The sequence below is a fragment of the Panthera uncia genome, chromosome B4 (genome assembly GCF_023721935.1).
Source record: "Panthera uncia isolate 11264 chromosome B4, Puncia_PCG_1.0, whole genome shotgun sequence".
Classification (NCBI taxonomy): domain Eukaryota; kingdom Metazoa; phylum Chordata; class Mammalia; order Carnivora; family Felidae; genus Panthera; species Panthera uncia.
Genome location: NC_064809.1, coordinates 19878329 through 19897054, shown reverse-complemented (window position 1 = coordinate 19897054; position 18726 = coordinate 19878329). Strand labels below are relative to the sequence as shown.

General features: G+C 36.9%; 1 protein-coding gene across 1 annotated transcript in view; it reads left to right on the top strand.

Moving 5' to 3' along the window:
* DNAJC1 (DnaJ heat shock protein family (Hsp40) member C1) overlaps window positions 1-18726 on the top strand; it is a 219054-nt gene that overhangs the window by 91123 nt on the left and 109205 nt on the right. Inside the window, exon 7 of the mRNA XM_049626935.1 lies at window positions 4542-4632. Within this exon, the coding sequence (XP_049482892.1) occupies window positions 4542-4632 (91 nt within the window). The remainder of the gene's footprint in view (window positions 1-4541; window positions 4633-18726) is intronic.

The window sequence follows — 18726 nt, the reverse complement described above, 5'->3', positions numbered from 1 at the left end:
AATGATGCTCAAAATCACTCATCATCATGGAAATGCAAATCAAAACTACAATGAGATTCACCTCACACTTGTCCGAATGGCTAAATTTAACAACACAAGAAATAACAGATGTTGGGGAGGACGAAGAAAATAGGGAACCACCTTACACTGTTGGTACAAATGCAAACTGGTGCAGCTTCTCTGGAAAACAATATGGAGGTTCCTCAAAAAGTTAAAAAGAGAATACTATCCCACAACTGAACATTTGCACTACTAGGTATTAACTTGATACAAAAATGGCAATTAAAAGGGAAACATGCACCCCATTACTTATAGCGACATTGTCAACACTAGCCAAATTTTGGAAAGAGCCCAAATGTCCATCGACTGATGAATGGATTAAAGAAGAGGTACTGTGTATATATTGCTTCTTGGCCTTTTGGCCAAGATCAAGTGAAAGAAGAGGTGGCATATATGTGCAATTGAATGTTACTCAGCCGCAAAAAAAGAACAAAATCTTGCCTTTTGCAATGATGTTGATGGAGCTAGAGACTATTATCATAAGCAAAGTAATTCAGAAATAGACAAATACCATATGATTTCATGTACCTGTGGAATTTAAGAAATGAAACAGATGAACATAGGAGGAAAAATAGAGAGGAAACCATAAAACAGACTCTTAACTATGGAGAACAAACTGAGGGCTGCTGGAAGGGAAGTGGGCAGGGGGATGGGTTAAAATGCTGGTGGGTATGGGGCGCCTGGGTGGCTCAGTCGGTTGAGCGTCCGACTTCGGCTCAGGTCACGATCTCGCGGTCCGTGAGTTCAAGCCCCGCGTCGGGCTCTGTGCTGACAGCTCAGAGCCTGGAGCCTGTTTCGGATTCTGTGTCTCCCTCTCTCTGACCCTCCCCCATTCATGCTCTGTCTCTCTCTGTCTCAAAAATAAATAAACGTTAAAAAAATTTTTAAAAAAATGCTGGTGGGTATTAAGGAGGGCACTTGTTGTGATGAGCATTGGCTGTTATATGTAAGTCATAAATCAGTAAATTCTACTCCTGAAAGAAATATTACATAATACGTTAACTAACTGGAAGTCAAATAATAACTTGAAACAAACTAACTAAAAAAAAAAAAAAATTGTTTTTGATTCCAAAACAACTACTCTCATTCAACCCCTTTGACTATGTGATTCTCACTTTGAATATACCTTAAATAATAGCCATAGGTCTCTTCTTGAATATTACCTTCGAGATCAGTCTCTTTCATTTTAAGGTAATTTTAATTATTAGAAAGCTCTTCTTTATATTTATCCCAAATCAAAACTTCCATCTCTAGAATACACTGTTCTCTCCTGTAATGACCCTTAAGATATTCTATGATAGTTATCAGGTTATGTCTCATCTGATCTCCACCCCCTTTTAAGAAATAATTTCAAGCTTCCCTACCATTTGATCACTTTCCTTTTAAAGTGTTCCAGTTTGTCAGTGTACCTTAAAGTGTGGTACACCGAACTGCACACAAGGAGGGTTGGAGTGGTGTAGGGTGTTGAATGCAGTAGAGTTCTTTGAGATCATAGGTTTCTTACAGAAGTGAGCCTTTCTGGAGTAGGCATATTGTTATTATGGTTTGCAAGTACAAGTAAGATATGACAAGAAAAAGGATGAGGAACATTTAAATAAATGCTTAGAAATGGAGCAAAAGAAGGAACGGATTCTTGGCCTAGAACAAACCGTGAGTGCAGTTAGGGAATGTGTTAAAACTCTTGGAATTAGGTGAAGTAGGGTAAAGTGAGTGAGTGCATAATGATCCTCAGATAAGTGTGATTTCTGGGTCAAATGGGTAATTTCAAAGAGGAATTTTTAGTGGAATTCTGTACTGTAGCAGGAAGCAGAAACACGACCAGAGAAATATTCAAGTTTGGTAGAACCACTAGGAAGAGGCTGCTATTACCAAGTAAAAGATCTTTGTTTTGAGAGGGTGCAGGTGAAGAGAGCCTCATAAGCAAGAAGTTACAGGATTCTGCGGGAGTTTTGGTGAGGTCCGAAGCAGAAAAACTCACTTTTTGTGGTAGAGAATAAGGCTTTGGTAAAATAAGAAGTAATAATAAAAATAGGTAACGTATAGAGGGCCTGTGCGCAAGATGTTCTTCTGAGTGTTTGATACATGTATCAGCACTTCAGTCTTCGCAGTAGCTCTGTGATCGTCCCCATTTATGAATGAGATAATTCACACAACGCTGAGTGAAGTAATTTGCTGAATCCTATTTAGGCTGAAAGAAGGCAGAGCTGAGACCTTAATTCAAGTCATGTCTGGCTCCAAACTCTGTCCTAGTAATCACTGTATTTTCTCTCACTATACTATACTATGATGTTTGATTTCAACCTACCTTCTTTCACATCTCATAGATAACTTATCTGTGCCCCTTTTTCTTGTATGGTGCCACCTTTCCTGCTCCCTTCAAGGGTCCAGTGCTATCCTCACCTTTTCCCTACTATTAAAAACTACGGCCTGGGGGCGCCTGAGTGGCTCAGTCGGTTAAGTGTCCATCTTCAGCTCAGGTCATGATCTCAAGGTTTGTGGGTTCTAGCCCTGCGTTGGGCTCTGTGCTGACAGCTCAGAGCCTGGAGCCTGCTTCGGATTCTGTGTCTCCCTCTCTCTCTGCCTCTCCCCAGCTTGCATTCTCACTCTCTTTCTCTCAAAAGTAAATAAACATTTAAAAAAAATTTTTTAAATAAATAAAAAATAAAAACTACTGCCCGGAAAGAAGGTAATAAGCTCATTCATTCATTCATTCACGTCATGGAACAAATGACTGATGTGGCTTAAAGAAAATAAGAGTATTCCAGGGCTGAGGTTTTTTTAGGGGTGCAGGGAATGTTGAGGGGCTATAAATCCTTAACCCCAAATCCTGTTGCATTTTAAAGTATATATGGACTGGGAGGATGAGTATGTTGGATTCATGACTTTCTGTACCCTTCAAGTTATACCATTATTTCGCTGACCCAGGGCTTGTGGAGTCCTTCTGGTAGAAATGAGGTAGGAACATAAAAATGAGAATGGGAGAATAAGAGATACATCTTTATTATACTGATCCAGTGATTTTAGGAATGCCTATTATTTACCTAATTCATCATCAGATGGAAGAGTTCTGATACAAGCCCAAGAGATACAGACTCTAAGAAAAGCTTTAATTCTTCTTGGACAATCACAGATGAAAAGAGAAAATTCCATTCTAGGGTTTAAGTGTTCATGCATTTCCATTTGAATCAAGATAGAGCTTTTGTTCCTGTATGTTCCTTCAAAAATAAACCCTCTCAGATGAGTCTATGATTTATCTGCCCTAGGAATCTTAAAATCTGGGAATGTTACCCTAGAGTTATCCTTAATAGCTCTCTTTTTCCTATTCCACACACAAGCCCTTTCATTTCTTCCTTTACAAGATTTCTCATATATTTTGACCTAGTTCAGTTCAATGAATATTTATTGTGTACCTGTTGTATACCAGATTCTGTGCTCTGGGCACACAAGTACCCCTGTCTCAGATTTCCCATTTTCTAAGAGAGAATATAGCATGATACAAGCAATCCTAGAAGTGTGCTTAAACACAGAAGCAGTATACAGGAGAGAATTCCTCTGCCAGGGAAGGTCAGAAAACCTTGCAAAAGGAGGTGATGCTTGAATAGTTTTCAGGGATGAATAGGAGTTCATCAAAAATATGGCAGGGGAGCAAAATATTCTAGTTAGTGGGCAAAGGGTATGCAAAGACTTAAAAGCACAATGTGGCCTGGCAGTTACAAGTAGTATTGCTGTGTGATGAATGTAGTTGAAGCCAAGAGGTAGTGGAAAATTACCTGTTCTGTTCTTCTCATTGTCAGCATCTTCATATGCTTAGAGCATCAATTTGTTGATCTCCACGTTTGTGATTATTGTAGGCCTGATCTTTCTTCAGCACTCTGCTAGAGTCCTGCCTGTGTGCCACTCCTTGACACTTTAGCCACTGTATTTGGCCACCTAAGTGTGTCCTCAGTCCTCAAACCTCCATGACAGGAACTGATCTCTAAGTGTGGTGGAAGGAGGAATGACATCTTCGCTTGTATTGACAGGGTCAGATAGGTTTCTTAATCAGATTTGCATATGATAATTTTGAAAATCTTTTGAGGTGAAGGGATGAATATGAAAACAGTGCTTTGTTCGTCACAGTAACATAATTTACTGTACCCATTTAGCTTAATTCAGCGAGTGTGTCTTCTCTTTGTCCGTGGAGTAGCCCAACGTTGAGAACACAAACAGTGGTAGAAAACAGGAAGAGGAGTCCTCCCTTCCATGTCTGAGAGAAAAAACTCTCCTTAGATTTATACTCACGCAGGTTCTGGCCTTAATAAATAAGCTCTCTGAGAGAGAAAAATCAGGGAGAAACATTTATTGTTTCTTCTGTTCGTCATACAATTTAAAACCATAAACTGAAAGGAAGACAATACACGGCTTTAAAATGAAGTTGTGCGTGACGTAGTATCAAAGCAAACTGATCTTTATGTTAATTTCTTTGTAACTTCTTTTTTAAGGATGCTGGGGAGTTTTATGCTAAATATAAAGAAACAAGATTGAAGAAAAAGGAAGATGCATTGAGTCGGGCTGAACTTGAAACACTTCAAAGTGAGTTTTAAACATTGTCTTCTTACTGTGTTAACAATATCATATAAGACTGACTATTTAAATTTGGATTTTCCTTTAAAGTCAAAAGTAATTAAGTTTTCTGTGCTTTCATTACCATTCTCTAAGAGCAGTTACTTCCTTAATGTATTAGATGTGGAAAGTACTCTATTAGTTATTGCTGAACCACCCATAGTTCAGTATCAGAGGGGGGATAAAATCCACATGAAGTCATATAGTTTGTCAAATCTAGGAAGCATCCCAAATCAAGGAAGTCCTAACATACCCCAGTGTTGTAATTGTCATTGATATTTAGTGCCATTTCTGTCCAGTTGGTCATTCAACTTGCTGTAAAACAGTATCAAATCAGAAACCTGAAAATAGCAATGACTTTTGTTTTGAAAGTCTTTGCTTCATCATTAGTTGATGTATTATTATACAACATGAAAACCCTGGACTAAATTATCAATGTGTTGAAGTCTTCTATTGAACACTAAAGGCAGTACTTGCTGATTTTAGGAAAAGTTAAACATACAATTAAAGAAGGCATTTCTCCAACCCTGGTCTTTTTGTCTCATTTTGACAGATCTACATCTTTCCCACATATAGCCCCTCCTCCCTTTACTTTGCTTTATTTTTTTTAAGTTTATTTATTGGGGTACCTGGGTGGCCCAGCCAGTTAAGCATGCGACTTTGGCTCAGGTCATGATCTCGCGGTTTGTGGATTGGAGCCCCCGACTGGGCTCTGTGCTGACAGCTCAGAGCCTGGAGCCTGCTTCAGATTCTCTGTCTCACTGTCTCTTTGCCCCTTCCCTGCTCGCTCTCTCTCTCTCTCTCTTTTTCAAAAATAAATAAACATTTAAAAATTTAGCTTATTTATTTTGAGAGAGAGAGAGAGAAAATGCACGCACATGAGAGAGAGAGAATCCCAAGCAGGTTCCACACTGTCTGCATGGAGTCCAACCGTGGGACTCCAACTCACGAACCATGAAATCTTGACCTGAGCCAAAATCAAGAATTGGAGGCTTAACCGACTGAGCCAGAGGCAGCAGTGTGATGTCCGACTTTGCTTCTGGAGTCACGTCTTTCTTTGACTGTAACTGGGAAAAGTTCCTGCTTTTAAGGGCCCATGTGATTAGACTGGGCAAATTTGGGTAATTCGGGATAGTCTCCCTTTTCAGGGTGCTCAGTCTTAATCATATCTGCAAAATCCCTTTTGCCATCTAAGGTAAAATATTGCCAGACTCCGGGAATAGAATGTGGACATCTTCAAGGGTCCGTTTTTCTCCCTACCATAATCCTTCAGGTGTCTGGGCAGCTTTAGAACAGGGGCTGTTTCTTTTTTATCTTTATGTCTGCAGAATTGACTACAGTGTCCTGGCACACAGTAAATGGATATATTGGATGAATATATGAATTAATGTCATGCCATGAATATTAATGAGCACCTATCCTGTATAGAACTCTGTTTTAAGGAGCACATAATTTAACTTATAAAGTTTCAGGGTACTTGGGTGGCTCAGTCCATTAGGAGTCAGTCTGACTCTCAGTTTCGGCTCAGGTCCTGATCTCACGGTTTCATGAGTTCGAGCCCCGCTTCAGTCAGTGCAGAGCCTGCTTGTGGTTCTGTCTCTCTCTCTCTCTCTCTTTCTCTCTCTCTCTCTCTGCCCCTTCCCTGCGCATGCTGTCTCTCTCAAAGTAAATAAACTTAAACTTAAATAAACTTAAATAAACTCAACAACTCTACATACTATGTAATTTTCAAGCCAAGGATATCAAAAAGTACATTTCTGTTAAGAAAGAGTTCAGGATGATAGAAGATTACATATAAAGATATGCGTTGGGGAGAAAGAGTGGGCAAATGACTATTATTGTTATATTAAAAATATTGAAACAAGTTTGTTATAGTAATTGTTGAGAAGTTTTAATTACGTTGAGTAAATCAATAAAAGCCTAAATGTAATATTTAGAGTTAATGTGAATATACATTTTATAGCTTTCATAGGCACAGCTTATTTTTATGTAGCTTTTGTAACAAACCACTTAATTGTTATAATTTTGGCATATGTATTAGAACTCTGTAATAACAATTTGTTAAGTTTATACACTAAAACTTGGAAAATAGGAGTTAGGCATAAAATATGTATCACAATGTAAGATATTTTATCACAATGTAAAAATTCCTTGTTTGTGACCATTTTCCCAAAGTCACTTGAAGATTTTTGTTCTAAGAGTTTGATGGAGGTTTTTAAGCAGATTAATAATTCTGGGTTTTTTTGTTATTGTCTAATAAAAAGATGATGTAAAGAAACACATGTTCGAATACATAAATACATGAAAACTCTGTTTGCTAGTAAAAATACGTAGTAATCTTTTAAATATTTGAAAATTCATCACGAGCTCATCAGTTATTGAAACTCAAAATGGAACTAGCACTACCAGAAAGCATATTAAAAACCGTATTCATCCCAGCCATGAGTAATAAGACTTCTCATGCTCATGTTTTTGGTATCAGTGGTATATTAGGGAAAGGTCATGGTATCAACATTAAGAATGTTAAAGTACAGTCACATTATTAATAATGTCAGAAACTGTCATGTATTTTTTAATGTAGTCTCTAATGGTTACATGCAAAGAATCTTTTAATTAATTTTGTTAACTTCATTACAGTGTTCTGCATTGTATACTTTAGAATTAATATATAAAGGCCCCAAATCCCCCAGTGTGCATTTCATTTGCCCCTATCCTTCTTAATTTTAAAGACCATCATTGGAGTACTGAGTTCATAATAACATTTCCATCTGCTTAATTGAGTAAATGCTTCTCATGTAGATTAGCAGTAGCTATTTTATGCTGCCTGTTTTTCATGACCTAATTGCTAATCTGCCCTCAAGAAATCTGCTCTACTGCTGAGATTGTGCAATACCCTCGGAGGGCCAGACCGTAAGGTGTGGTGGTCTCATTAAAACAGTGTGTTAGAACGGGAAATACGGAAAGGACGATTTCTTAAAAATAAATATCATTGTTCTGGGAGTCTATGCAGAAGATGTGATATCTGTTTGGAAAACTAGAGGCCCTTATTTATTTATTTATTTATTTATGTATTTATTACAAGCTTAATCAATTTTTATGTTTTATATTTCAATACGTGGGATATTTATAAATACGACTTTTTCATTGTTAATGATATTTTTATACATTCTCTAATTATATGAGTTTTCTTCTAAGTCAATAGATGCAAATTCTAAGTACTATAATGAAACAACTCATATCATGAACGGGAAAAATGAGTTATTTTATAAATAAATTGGCTCTAAAGGTGAAAATTTGAATAGACAAAATTGGGGGAGGAAGAATAGAAGTGAAACTTAATATTTCTATTATCTTTTCTCCGTACCTTATATGATGTCAAACAGAAACAAAATCAAGTAATCAAAGCCTTACCGTCAAGTACTTTTTTGGCTGCAGATATGATGGTTCCAGACATTAGTTATATTTTCTCCTAGTTTTGTGGTCCCCATTGCACACCCCAGTGATGGACCTAAGTACAGCGAGAAGGTGGAGGACTTTTTAGGGGGACAGGATGAGAAAACATTCACCTTCCCTAGGGTAAAGGAAGACTGGCTTTTAGAAAACTCAGGTTCGTGAAGAAATGAGATGCTAGTGCTGACTGAAGGGGTTGGTTGTGAGGAGGACAAAGGAGATAGGGTAGAGGTAACTCCAGTTTAGGTTAGCACATTTACCCTGTGGTAATACAGTGTGCTCGTGGGTGGGAGAACACTGTCGGAGATAACCTAAGAAAAAGCATATTCCAGTCAGTAGCTCCAGTACGTTTGGAAACATGACCAAACAGAAACTCTGTACCTTAGCTTAGGAATTGTGTTATGTAGTAAAACCTAATAGGAGCCCCGGTCCCAAGAGTTTATGTGTAGGCAGAGAATATCTAAAGAACAGTATTATTTCTTAGGTACTTTGCTCAAGGAACAACGGAATGTGGATTTTTTCAATCATACAGCTCAAATGTAAATTCACAATTCCTTCAATATTTCAAATTCTATGTGGTGTAGGCTTTAGTATAATGCCGTCTTAACACAATCTTAGTTTTCCCACTGAAATGATTTTAAAACCTTTTTATCCAACTGAATATGTAAATATTTATGGCTTTCGATTAGTTAAATTTGAACTAAAATTTTAACAATTAATTTACTTAATTTCGAACTAAAAATATACTTCTTAATATTATGCTTTTTATAAAATAATGTGTCCATGTATAAGCTTCATGCAGGAAGGTATTTTTGTCTGTCTTGTTTACAGCTGTAACCCCAGAGCCTAGAACAATGCCAGATAGATGATAGGTAACTCAGGAAATACTTGTCAAATGGGCTAATGGAATACTTACTGTATTGTTCTTTTCTACTTCACACTTGTTAAAAGAATTTATTAAAACTTTTCAGTAACATTGTTGACAAGAAGATCTTTGTTATCAGTAAAACTGCTTTTTGAGTGATCTACAACAGCTTATTTATTAACACAGCTTATTAACAGAGTATATCCTCCTTATTTCCGTGTATAATGAAATATGGTCCCATGTATGGTGCTGACGCTGGAAATTTTATCCCAAGCCACAAGTACCTAGCCACTTAATATTAGGATTTCTTTTTTCCTTTCTTCATGATTGCTACAATAAAACCACCTGTATTGTTTCTTTTTTTCCCCTAGTATTTTTTTATTATGGTAAAACACACCTAACAAAATTTACCATCTTAACCATTTTTAAGTATATAGTTCGGTGGTATTAAGTATGCGCATAATGTTGTGCAGCCATCACCCCATTCATCTCCCATAGCTCTTTTCCTCTTGTAAAACTGAAAGTCTGTACCCTTTAGACAGTAACTCCCTAGTCTCACCTCCCCACAGCCCCTGACAACCACCATTCCACTTTCCGTCTCTGTGATTTTGACTACTCTAAGTATCTCCTGTAAGGCTGATCACATAGAATTTTCTTTTGTGACTGGCTTATTTCACTTAGCATGAAGTCCTCAAGGTTTATCCACGTTGTGGCATGTGTCAGAATTTCCTTCCTTTTTAAGGCTGGATAAATAATATACCATTCTATGTGTGTGCCACATTTTGCTTATCCTTTCAAATTTCTGTCAACGGTTACTCGGGTTGATTTCACTTCTTAGCTATTGTGACTAATTCTTCTATGAACGTGGGTATACAAATAACTCTGAGTCCCCGGTTTCAGTTCTTTTGGGGATATACACAGAGGTAGAATTGCTGGATCATACGATAATTCTATTTTTAATTTTTTGAGGAACCAACATACTGTTTTCCATAGCAGCTATACCATTTTCTATTCCCACTGACAGTGCACAGGGGTTCCATTTTTGCCACATCTTTGCCAACACCGATTTTGTTTTGTTTTGTTTTTTTATTGTAGCCATCTTGATGGGTGTCTCTTTAAAGAAATATCTATTCAAGTGGGGTGCCTGGGTGGCTCAGTCAGTTGAGCGGCCGACTTTGGCTCAGGTCATGATCTCACAGTTTGTGAGTTCGAGCCCCGCGTCGGGCTCTGTGCTGACAGCTCAGAGCCTGGAGCCTGCTTTGGATTCTGTGTCTCCCTCTCTCTCTGCCCCTAACCCACTCACATTCTGTCTCTGTCTCTCTCAAAAATAAAAAAATAAACCATTAAAAAAAAAAAAAAGAAATATCTATTCAATACCAAGTTTGAATTGGATTGATTTTGTTAAGTTTTAGGAGTTCTCTATATATTCTGGCTATTATCCCTTATGAGATATATGATTTGTAAATATATTCTCCCATTTTGTGGGTTACCTTTTTACTCAGTTGACATTGTCTTTTGATGCACACAATTTTTTCATGAAGTCTAATTTGTCTATTTTTTCTTTTGTCTGTGCTTTTGTTGTCATATCAAAGCAATCATTTGCCAAATCCAGTGTCTTAAAGCTTTTGCCCTGTATTTCCTTCAGAGTTTTATAGTTTAAGGTCTTACATTTAGGTCTTTGATCCATTTGGACTTCACTTCATAGTGGGTAAGGGTCCAACTTCATTATTTTGTATGTGGATATCTAGTTTTCGCTTGTCGAATTATTGCTTTTTTATTTAACTTTTTACTTTGAAATCATTATAGATTTATAGGAAGTTGCAAAAGTAGTGTAGAGAAGGTTCCATGTACCCTCCTAAAAACCGGGAACTTGAGCTTGATATGAAGTGTGTGTGTAGTTCTCTATCATTTTATCACATACGTGTATTTATGTAACCACCATCCCAATCAGCCACTACCCCTTTATGATCACACCCATCTCCTCCGGTTCCCCCATTATCCCTAATATCTGGCAACTACTAATCTATTTTTTATCTCTGTTTGTCATTTTGACTATATGATTTAGAGAATGTGATTTGGAGAATCATACAATATTTGACTTTTTGAGATTGGCTTTTTCACTCAGCATAATACTCTTGAGATCCATTGAAGTTGTTCCATGTATCAGTAGTTCGTCCCTGTTTATTCCGGGTATGGCTGTACCACAATTTGTTGAACTTTTCACCAGTATAGGACATTTTGGTTGTTTATGGTTTTTGACTGTTACAAATAAGGCTACTGTGAATAGTCAGGTGTACATTTTTGGGTGAACCTAGTTTTTATCCGGGATAAATGACCAGAAGTGCGATTGCTAGGGGTGATAGGTTTATGTTTAGAGTTCAAAGAAACTGCCGAATTATTTTCCAGAGTGCTTGTGTACCTTTTTACATTCCTACCAGTAATATATGAGAGATCTAATATCTCTGTACTTTTACCAGCATTTGGTATTCTCACTTTTTAAAATTTTAGCTATTCTAGTAAGTTTGTAGAGATATCTCATCATGGTCATATATATATATATATATATATATACATATATATATAATAGTTTTATTATATATAATAAATATATAAATATATAATATAAATATATATAATAAATATATAATAATAAATTATATAATAATAAATATATATATAATATATAATATTAATATATTAATATATTAATAAATATATAATAAATATATATATCACCGAGCCCTATTATAAAAATTTTATCCCATGTTTTCTTCTAAAATTATTTTAATTTTGTGTTTTACATTTAAATCTATGATCCATTTTGAGTTAATTTTTTGTAAGGTGTGAGGTTTAGGTTAAAGTTTTATTTTTTATTTTTTGCCTATGGATAGCCAGTTTTTCTAGCACTATTTTTAAATTTAAATTAAATTAAATTAAATTTTTTTGGAGAGAGAGAGAGTGCATGCATGCAAATGTGCAAGTGGGAGAGGGGCAGAGGGAGAGAGGGAGAGAGGGGGAGAGTCTTAAGCAGGCTCCATGCTCAGCTCAGAGCTTGATGTGGATTTGATCCCATGACCCTGTGATCAGGACCTGAGCCAAAATTGAAAGTCAGACGCTCATCCAACTGAGCCACCCAGGCGCCCCTCTTTTTTTTTTTTTAGGTCAACTAGGGTGATTCTTCCCACTTTCCTATCCTTTTTCAAAATGTTTTAGCCAATCTAGTTCCTTTGCCTTTATATATAAATTTTAGAATAATCACCTGTGTATCCGCAAAAAATCTTGCTAAAACTTTAGGGATTATGTTAAACTTGTATATCAATTTGGAGAGAAGTGGATATTAACTATCTGGAGTCCTTTAATCTCTGGCTACTTATATCTTCTTTGATTTCTTAAGTGTTTTGTAGATTTTAGTATACAAATCTTTGTTAGATTTATATCTAAATGTTTTTCTTTTTGAGTGATTATACATGGTATTGGGTTTTTAATTTCACTTTCCATGTGTTCACTGCAGGTAAAGAAATGCAGTTGACTTTTTCTTTAATTTTTTCTAAGGTTATTTATTTTTGAGAGAGAGAGAGTGAGAGAGAGAACACACACATGGGAGGGGAGAGAGAGAATCCCAGGCAGGCTCTATGCTGTCAGCACAGAGCCTGAAATGGGGCTTGATCTCATACATGTGAGATCATGACCTGAGCTAAAACCAAGAGTCGGAGTCTCAACACTGAGCCACCCAGATGCCCAAAATGCAGTTAATTTTTATATTTAATTATGTATCTTGCAACCTTGCTAGATTTACTTGTTAATTATAGAAGTTTTTATATAGGTTCCTTGAATTTTCGGTATGGACAATCATGTCATATGACAATAGGGATAGTTTCATTTCTTCCTTTTCAATCTATATGCATTTTATTATCTTTTCATTTCTTATTTTGCTAGCTAGAACTTTCAAAACGATGTTGAACAAGAGTGGTGTGAGAGGACATCCTTCCTTTATTTCCAAACTTGGGTGGAAAGCATTTAGTGTTTTACCATTAATTATGTAAACTGTAGGGGTTTTTTGTTAGATACTTTATGTGAAGTTGAGGAAGTCTCCCTCTATTCCAAATTTTCAGAGTTTTTTTTATCATGACTAGAGGTTGACTTTTGTTAATTTTTTGTATCACTTAAGATGATCTTGTGATATTTCTTTACTTGTTAATTTGGTGTATTATAGTGATTGAGTTTTGAATATTGAGCTAGACTTGCATCCCTGCAGTAAATATCATATAATCTTGGTATATAATTCTTTTCATATATTGCCAAATTCTATTTGCTAATATTTTGCTAAAGATTTTTGCATCCATATGAGAGATTTTGGTCTATAGTTTTCTTTTTGTACTGTCTTTGTATGTTTTGGTATCAGAGTAGTACTAACATCTAAGGAATTGGAAGCTTTCTCCTATTTTCAGAAAGAGACTGTATTTAATTCGTGTTAATACTGTAAACATTTGGTAGAATTTCCTGGTGAGACCATTTAATATTGACCTATTTGGGGAGTTTTTAAATTACAAGTTAAATTTATTTTGTAATTACAAGGCTATTCAAATATCTATTTTATATATCTATTTTATGGGGAGTTGTAGTGGTTTGTATTTTTCAAGCAATTGGTCAGTTCCACCTAAATTGTCAAATTTATGTGTGCACTGTTGTTTTTAAAACTAATTTACTATCCTTTTGATGTCTGCATGTCCTGTAGTGATTTCTCCTGCTTCAGTGTTAATATTGGTAACTTTTTCTCTTCATCAGTTTTGCCAGATGTTTGTCAATTTTATTGATCTTTTCAAAGAACTAGTTCTTTGTTTCATTGATTTTTATCTATTGCTTTTGTTTTCTATTTCATTTATTTCTGTTCTTAATTTTATTATTTTCTTCCATCTGCTTGATCTTGTTTTGGTTTTGTTTGCTTTTGATATGGAAGCTTAGATTATGGTCTTGAGGCTTTTCATCTTATCTAATGTAAACTTTTAGTGCTTAAAATTCCACTCTCAGCACTGTTTTGTCTGTGTCCCACCTATTTTGATACATTATATTTTCATTTGATTCAGTTCAGTATTTTTTTTTTTCCTTGAGACTTCTTGTTTGACACCTGGATTGTTTTAGGGATGTTATTTAGTTTCCAAGTGTTTGGGAATTTTCCTGTTATTTTTCTGTTATTGATTTTTAGTTCGGTTACATTGTTGTCAGAAAACCCATTCTGGGGGCGCCTGGGTGGCTCAGTCGGTTGAGCGGCTGACTTTGGCTCAGGTCATAATTTCGCGGTCCGTGAGTTCGAGCCCTGCGTCGGGCTCTGTGCTGACAGCTCAGAGCCTGGAGCCTGTTTCAGATTCTGTGTCTCCCTCTCTCTGACCCTCCCCTGTTCATGCTCTGTCTCTCCCTGTCTCAAAAAAACAAAAAACAAAAAACGTTAAATTGTTAGGAAAAAAAAAAAAAGAAAACCCATTCTGCATGATCTCAATTCATTTAAATTTGTTGAGATGTGTTTTATGGCCCAAGATACGGTCTAGCTACGTATATATCCCATGGGCATTTGAAAAGAACATATATTCTGCTGTTGTTTAATGGAGTGTTGTTATGCTCCCAAAAGTCCCCAAGGCTCTGCTCTTTTTATTTTTTTGTTTATTTTCTCTGTTTTTCAGATTAGGCAATTTCTATTATTCTGTCTTCAATTTAACTGATTACTTTCTCTGTTCCATTTTTCTGTTGAGTTCTCAATCATTACATTTTTTTATTTTAGTTAGCATATTTTCAGTTCTGATATTTCCACTTGGTTGTTCTGTATGTCTTCTGGGTCTTTGTGGTTGACTTTTTATTTCATTTGTTTTGAGGATGTTCATTATTACATGTCAAACCATTTTTATATGCCTTCTCTAAAATCCCAGTCAGATCCTTTGGATGTCTTTTTCATCTTGTTGATTATATTTTTCATTCAAGTTGAGATATTCTTGGTTCTTGGTTTGATGAGGGATTTTTTTTTTTAATTAAAACTTGGACATTTTGGCTATTATGTTATAGTTCTCAGAATCTTGTTTAAGTATACTACCTTACCTGATGTTCTGTGGCAATGCTGCAGCTGAGGTGAGGAAGGGGAGAGTTGCTGCCCTGCTACACTCAGGTAGGGGTGGAAGTCCATGGCCTGCTTTATAGCTGCAGGAGAGGGTGGTTGTGGATCTTCTTAGGGTTGGGCAGGTGTGGGTGTCCTCACTTACCAGTAGGCTGCCTCTAAGAACACTCCACTAATATCCCCTTGCTGGCATAGGTAAGCAGGCCTACTTAGAGCTCCCCACCTGGCCTTTGCTGACATTGTGGAGTGTTGGTCTCTTTACTGCTGGGCAGTTGTGAAAGCCCTAACTCTCCTCTAGGCTTTCTCTGAAGCCACCCTGAAAGCAATGGGGAGGGATGCCTCATTACCCCTGGGTAGCTATGGAAGCCCAGGCTACCCCTACCCCTGCCATTGACTTTACAGGAGGAAGGGGTAGGAAAGAAAGTCTGGCTTCCTACACAATCTTCTCCCACATCACCCTGGTAGGGAGATTGGGGTGCCTTATTATAGCCTCACAGTGACAGAAGTCTAGGCTTCCCATTAGCCTTTGCTGGCAAGGAGAAGAGGTTGGCCACAATCTTGTCTTTTGTTTGCTTGAAGTAAATCAGTTATTATCTAAACTTGTCTTGCTATGCAAGGAAACCCAGGGTACTCACCACCTTGGTGTTCATCATGTCCTGCCATACCTAGCTGGCCTGTCTTCTCTTCAAAAATCAGTCTTCCTATATTTGTTTTATATGTAACATTTAGGGTTTTTTAATTTTCTTAGGGGGAGGAGTATGGAAAAGTACTTTGCCTCCATTTTTTTAGAAGTGGAAGTTTTGAATTACTTTTTTTTAAGCGATTTAAAAAAAAAAAGTTTATTTTAAGAGAGAGAGTGAGGGGGGAGGGGCAGAGAGAGAGAGAGAGGGAGAGAGAATGCCAAGCAGACTCCATGCTGGTAGCACAGAGCCTGACGCAGGGCTCGATCTAACTGTGAGATCATGACCTGAACCAAAATCAAGGTTTGGATGCTTAACTGACTGAGCCACCCAGGTGTCCCTTTAAGTGATTTTTTTAAATGCTTCTTTACAAAAACCTCAAACACTTGAAAGTGTGATACAACACCCTAGACATAATAACTACATTTATTTGTTTATAACTGATTCTCTTCAAGAAGGCAAAACTAGTACCGATGAGGTGGGTTCTAGCTTATATGTGTTTTCTTCAAGCAGTACTTTGTTCAAAATAAAGGAATTGAGAGAAACTGAGTAATGTGACGTACTTCATGAGGAATCAGTTCTATGACTTCTTCCCCTCTTATGAAAAATATTTTGAAAAACAAAACCTGGTTTCCTGGGGCGCCTGGGTGGCGCAGTCGGTTAAGCGTCCGACTTCAGCCAGGTCACGATCTCGCGGTCCGTGAGTTTGAGCCCCGCGTCAGGCTCTGGGCTGATGGCTCGGAGCCTGGAGCCTGTTTCCGATTCTGTGTCTCCCTCTCTCTCTGCCCCTCCCCCCGTTCATGCTCTGTCTCTCTCTGTCCCAAAAATAAATAAAAAACGTTGAAAAAAAAAAAAAAAAACAAAAAAAACCTGGTTTCCTGATTTGGGCTCGTATGGTACTCTGGTAATGCTGTCTTTTTAGTTTTTTGATACTTTTATTAGACTCACCTGTCATTTAAATTGCTAATTTTCTATTACAGTATCAGGAACTTTTTTTTAAAAAGTCACCATCTCAAAAGCCTGAAAATATAAAGGTGTTTAAGCAATATAAGGTAAAATATAGTGGTTAGATACCACATAATTTCTAGTTAAAATAACCCTTTCTAACTGGAACTGTTCCCACAGTACTATGTTCTTAATGTACATTATTCTTGGCATAAGCTAACTTTACAGACTTGAATGAAATGTGAGTGAATGAACGAATGATACTACTCCTCCCTTCAAAGTTTCCTGTTCACCCGGCAATTTTTTATTTGAAGGTGAAATAAAATTCATAGAAAATTATGTATTAATTTGTGGCTTCTTTTGATCTTTTCCTTTTGTTGTTTCTCCTGGCCCACATATGTGTTTTAGGAATTCTTTCTTTCTCCAGAACAGCCCCTCTTTGTATATTAGGATAGTAATTTTTTTTTTTAAGTTTAGTTTTATTTTCTTTGAGAGAGAGCTAGAGAGCAAGTGGGGGAGGGACAGAGAACCCCAAGCAGGCTCCATGCTGTCAGCACAGAGCCCGACGCAGGGCTTGAACTCACCATCCGCGAGATCATGACCTGAGCTGAAATCAAGAGTCGGACACTTAACTGAATGAACCATGCAGGCACCCTAGGATAGTAATTTGTAAATCATGATAATACTATCTTTTTGCATAGTTCTTTATAAGTTCTTTATTTTCCACGTTCATTCTAATCATTTTATATGTGTTAATCTCATTTATTTCCCATTAACAATTCATCAGATTCAGTATTACCATTATTCGCATTTTACAAAACAGTAAAGGACCATAAGAAAAAGCTAGTAAATTGCAGAGGCTGAGTTTTAATCCCAGATCCGTCCACAGTGAGAGCTTTTTCATTCATTCATTCATTCATTCATTCTCTATTTAGCACCAGACATTGTCCCAGACACTGGGAATTCAGTAGTGAACAAAATAAGAATTTTTGCCCATGTAGAAAGCATCAGTAAGATGAGTAGTGATAGATGCTGAGGCAAAATATAACAAGGAAGAGGGATAGGGAGCGTGTGTGTGTACACGTGGATGTGGGAGGCCTGCTGCGATTTAAATAAGGTGGACAAGGAAGGCCTCAGTAATAAAGAGACATTTGAGCAAAGACCTGCAAGGGGTTAGGGAGTAAGCAAGGCAGACAAGGGAGTGGGTTTCAAGTAGAGGAAACAGTTGAAAGGAGGCATAAATCACTTGGAGCCTTATATTCTAAGAACCTGGCTTTTACTCTTAGTGAAATGGGAGGTCCCAGGAAGGTTGTGCAGAGGAGTGACATGATTTGATACGTGTTCTCAGAAGAGTGACTGTGAGGTGAAGAACAGACTGAAACAAGGACTTGAAACAAAGAGACCACTTGGGAGCTCTTTTAATAATCCAGACAAGAAATGGTGATGGCTTGGATCAGGGTGATAAAAGTGAAGAAATGGAACTCTTTATGTATTTTAAGTACGAGACAAGATTTCCTACCAGATTTCATACAGGATATAAGAGAGAAGGGGGGATTGAGGACTCCCAAGGTTTTGGACCTCCGTAGGTCGAAGAAATGGGAACTTCACTGGAAAAAGCAGACAGAAGGGAAGGGATTTTATCAAGAGCTTAATTTAGAAGACGGTTCTATCCCTCCTTAATATTTAGAGCACATTCCTATACAAGCCAGGATTTAACTTCTGCACCTGTGCTGTGAGATAGGTAGAGCAGATATTTCATTTTATAGGTGGAGACTTAGAGATAAGTAATGTAAAGGAGGTACTAATGTATTGGTGAAGGACTAATGACATAGAAACTAGTTTTTCTGACTACTTGTTTCCTCTTTTTTCTACCACTTTTCATATTAATGATGTGATTCCAAATCTTTCCTATTCTGATAACTTTTCTGACATAATCTAGTTTTTCAGTTCTGCGTTATAGTATAGTGCTTAAAACTAAAACTTCCTTCCTGGGGCACCTGGTGGCTCAGTTGGTTGAACATCTG